At 45.6% G+C, this 2,500-nt stretch overlaps 1 protein-coding gene across 2 annotated transcripts in view; it reads left to right on the top strand.

Annotated features, from left to right (window-relative positions):
• The window catches only part of LOC122254561 (synaptic functional regulator FMR1), a 51,167-nt gene extending 49,141 nt beyond the window's left edge, over window positions 1–2,026 (top strand). For both annotated transcript variants that reach the window (XM_043018295.2, XM_043018294.2), the window contains exon 11: window positions 651–2,026. In XM_043018295.2, the coding sequence (XP_042874229.1) occupies window positions 651–1,120 (470 nt within the window). In that variant the 3' untranslated portion in view covers window positions 1,121–2,026. The remainder of the gene's footprint in view (window positions 1–650) is intronic.
• The last annotated feature ends 474 nt before the right edge of the window (window positions 2,027–2,500 follow it).

Raw genomic sequence — 2,500 nt, forward strand, 5'->3', positions numbered from 1 at the left:
TCTTTATGTTCAGTGTGATAGAAGTATTAGTTTTATGGGAAGACTAAAGGCAACTCTTTCGTATCCATGTACTTTTGTAAAGTAGGAAGGAGACCCGTGCTTACGACTGCGAATGCCGCAGTAGACCAGCCATTCTGGCACAGAGGCACAATACAGATGCTGCACATAATCTGACTCACTTTGCTTTTCTCATTCTGCCAGCACATCATGCACCGCCGGTATTTAGAGCCGGAGATCGGAATTTTGTTGTGTCATAGCTCCCTAATTTGGTGAATATTATGAGTTATAGGGATTATAGTTGTTATTGGCATCATCGGTAATTTAGTAGAGTTAATACTCATGGTGTAATAGACAAACACAGCGATACACTCTCCCCTTTGGCATGTACGCTTTGCCACCTGTCCGTTCGTAACATGTATTATGATGCAAACTTGTTTTGGTATTTAACGAAAAAAAAATCAATCCTTTAGTGGTCTATAGAATTATCATAGGAACGATGTACCACAACGATTTTTCACTTTTTTACGCAATGTTTTAATCAATATGGAGAAGACAATCGTCAGGACATATCCATTCCACATTTTTAGTTTTGCATGGTTTTCTCATAGTGGTCATAAAAGCCAGTCTTAGCTAACAGCTGTTTTCTGCAGATTCCGTGACGAGCGAGGGCAAGAGGCGCCGGCGCCGCCATCGCAAGTTCCGGCGTCGCGGCGGCGGCGGCGGTTCCGAGATGGGCGACGGCGAGGGCTTCGGGACGTCGGCGGACGAGGGCTGGGGCAGCGAGGAGAACTGGGGCTCGCACACGGGCGAGAGCTGGCACGCCAACGCGGGCGAGAGCTGGGGGTCGCACGGCGCCGGTGAGAGCTGGCACGCCAACGCCGCCGAGAACTGGGACGCTCAGCCCCCGTCGGCGCGCTCGACCAAGGAGCGCACGCCGGGCGGAGACTATGGGCCGCGTCGGGGCGGAGGCCGAGGCCCGCCAGACGCGCCCTCCAGCCGCGAGGGAACGCTCAACCGCAGGCGGCCGCCCCGGCACGAGGGCACCCCCGCCAGGCAGTCGCCCGCCCGCCGCCCGCCCCCTCCCCGCAAGCCCGCGCAGTCGGCCGTGAACGGCAACTAGAGCGAGTCGCCGCCGTCGCCAGAGCCAGAGGGATGGCCCCCCCTCCCTCCCTCCCCCCGCCGTGCGACGCTCGCTCCGTCTCGCGCTGACGGCGGACGTTGCGTGGCCGCGTGTGCGCGCACGCCCACGGGCTGGACTGCTCTGACTGCCTGGTGTGAAGGAGAGCCAAAAAGAAAAAACGAAAAAAAGAAGTTTCCCAGTGAGGTAATCCACCCATTTGACGACCAACCCGGACTTCAGTAATTGTTATCTTGCTCGGCCACTCCTCGGATACGGATGGCCATGAAGTTGACTTGTGCCAAGCGAAGGCGACGCGAGAGGGAGCAAACCCGAGACCGAGATGACGGGACCAGCTGCGACGAGAGTCCCAGGGATTGATGTTTCGTGAGAATCTTACATGTCACGACTTGGATTCCTAAAAAAAAGGAAAAAAGGACGTTTAATGGAACAAAATATGAACAAAAGTGTTTTCTTTCTCTTTTTGTTGATTTTTTTTTCTAAATGGTGGTTTACATCACGACTCTATATGGTACTTTAATGATAAAATGTGTTCAAACTTGACTTCTCTCTATTGAAAGGTGACCTGTATCTAAAAACAAAAAATACCCCAAAAAACGAAAAAAAAAATTGCCTTGAAATTTGAACTAATGACAAGCATGCTTCAGAATTTGATGGATATTTCCTTTATATGCAGTTTTTGTACGTTGTGACTAACATTTAAACAAAACAAAACAAAAAAAGCTTTAGTAGCCAGGAATGTAGAAGAGTTCGAATAGTTGTGAAACTTGTCTCATTCCGACAAAAAATATAATAAGTCACGTTTAGTATCTGTTGAAAAGTTGTTTTTTTCTGTTGTGAGAACAATTTCATTTTGTCAAAAAACAAAAAAATATTGGAAGTTATCAATATTTCTTTTCATGTTATCCATTCGATTCTATTTTTTTTAATATTCTAAAGAAGAAAAAGAGCAAATTGTTGACCGAAGAACAAAATCCAGTTACGGTGTACATATATAGTTTGTTAGGCAAATAACCTCACAGGATTTTCTATGAATAATATGATAATCGTAAATGTTCTTATATTATTGCCATTATAGTTATCATTATTATTATTATTATTATTATTATTATTATTATTATTATTATTACTACTATTATTGCCATTGTTATTATGACATCTACTACTACTACCAGTAGATTTTTTATCACTCTTTTTCCATGAAGACTTATTCCTGAGGTCTTGTTTGCACCGGCGCTCTTGACAGGGCTTCAAATAGGCGTTAGTAGACTGGCTTGTGTCTTTGGCTGATTTCTTTGGTCTCTTAATTTCAAGTAGGCAACCATGCTTTTATTTTAGTTTTCATTTGTGTTTTGTCTTTTA

Source organism: Penaeus japonicus, unplaced genomic scaffold (genome assembly GCF_977035675.1).
Source record: "Penaeus japonicus unplaced genomic scaffold, GWHDUDI00000001_assembly GWHDUDI00000016, whole genome shotgun sequence".
Lineage (NCBI taxonomy): Eukaryota > Metazoa > Arthropoda > Malacostraca > Decapoda > Penaeidae > Penaeus > Penaeus japonicus.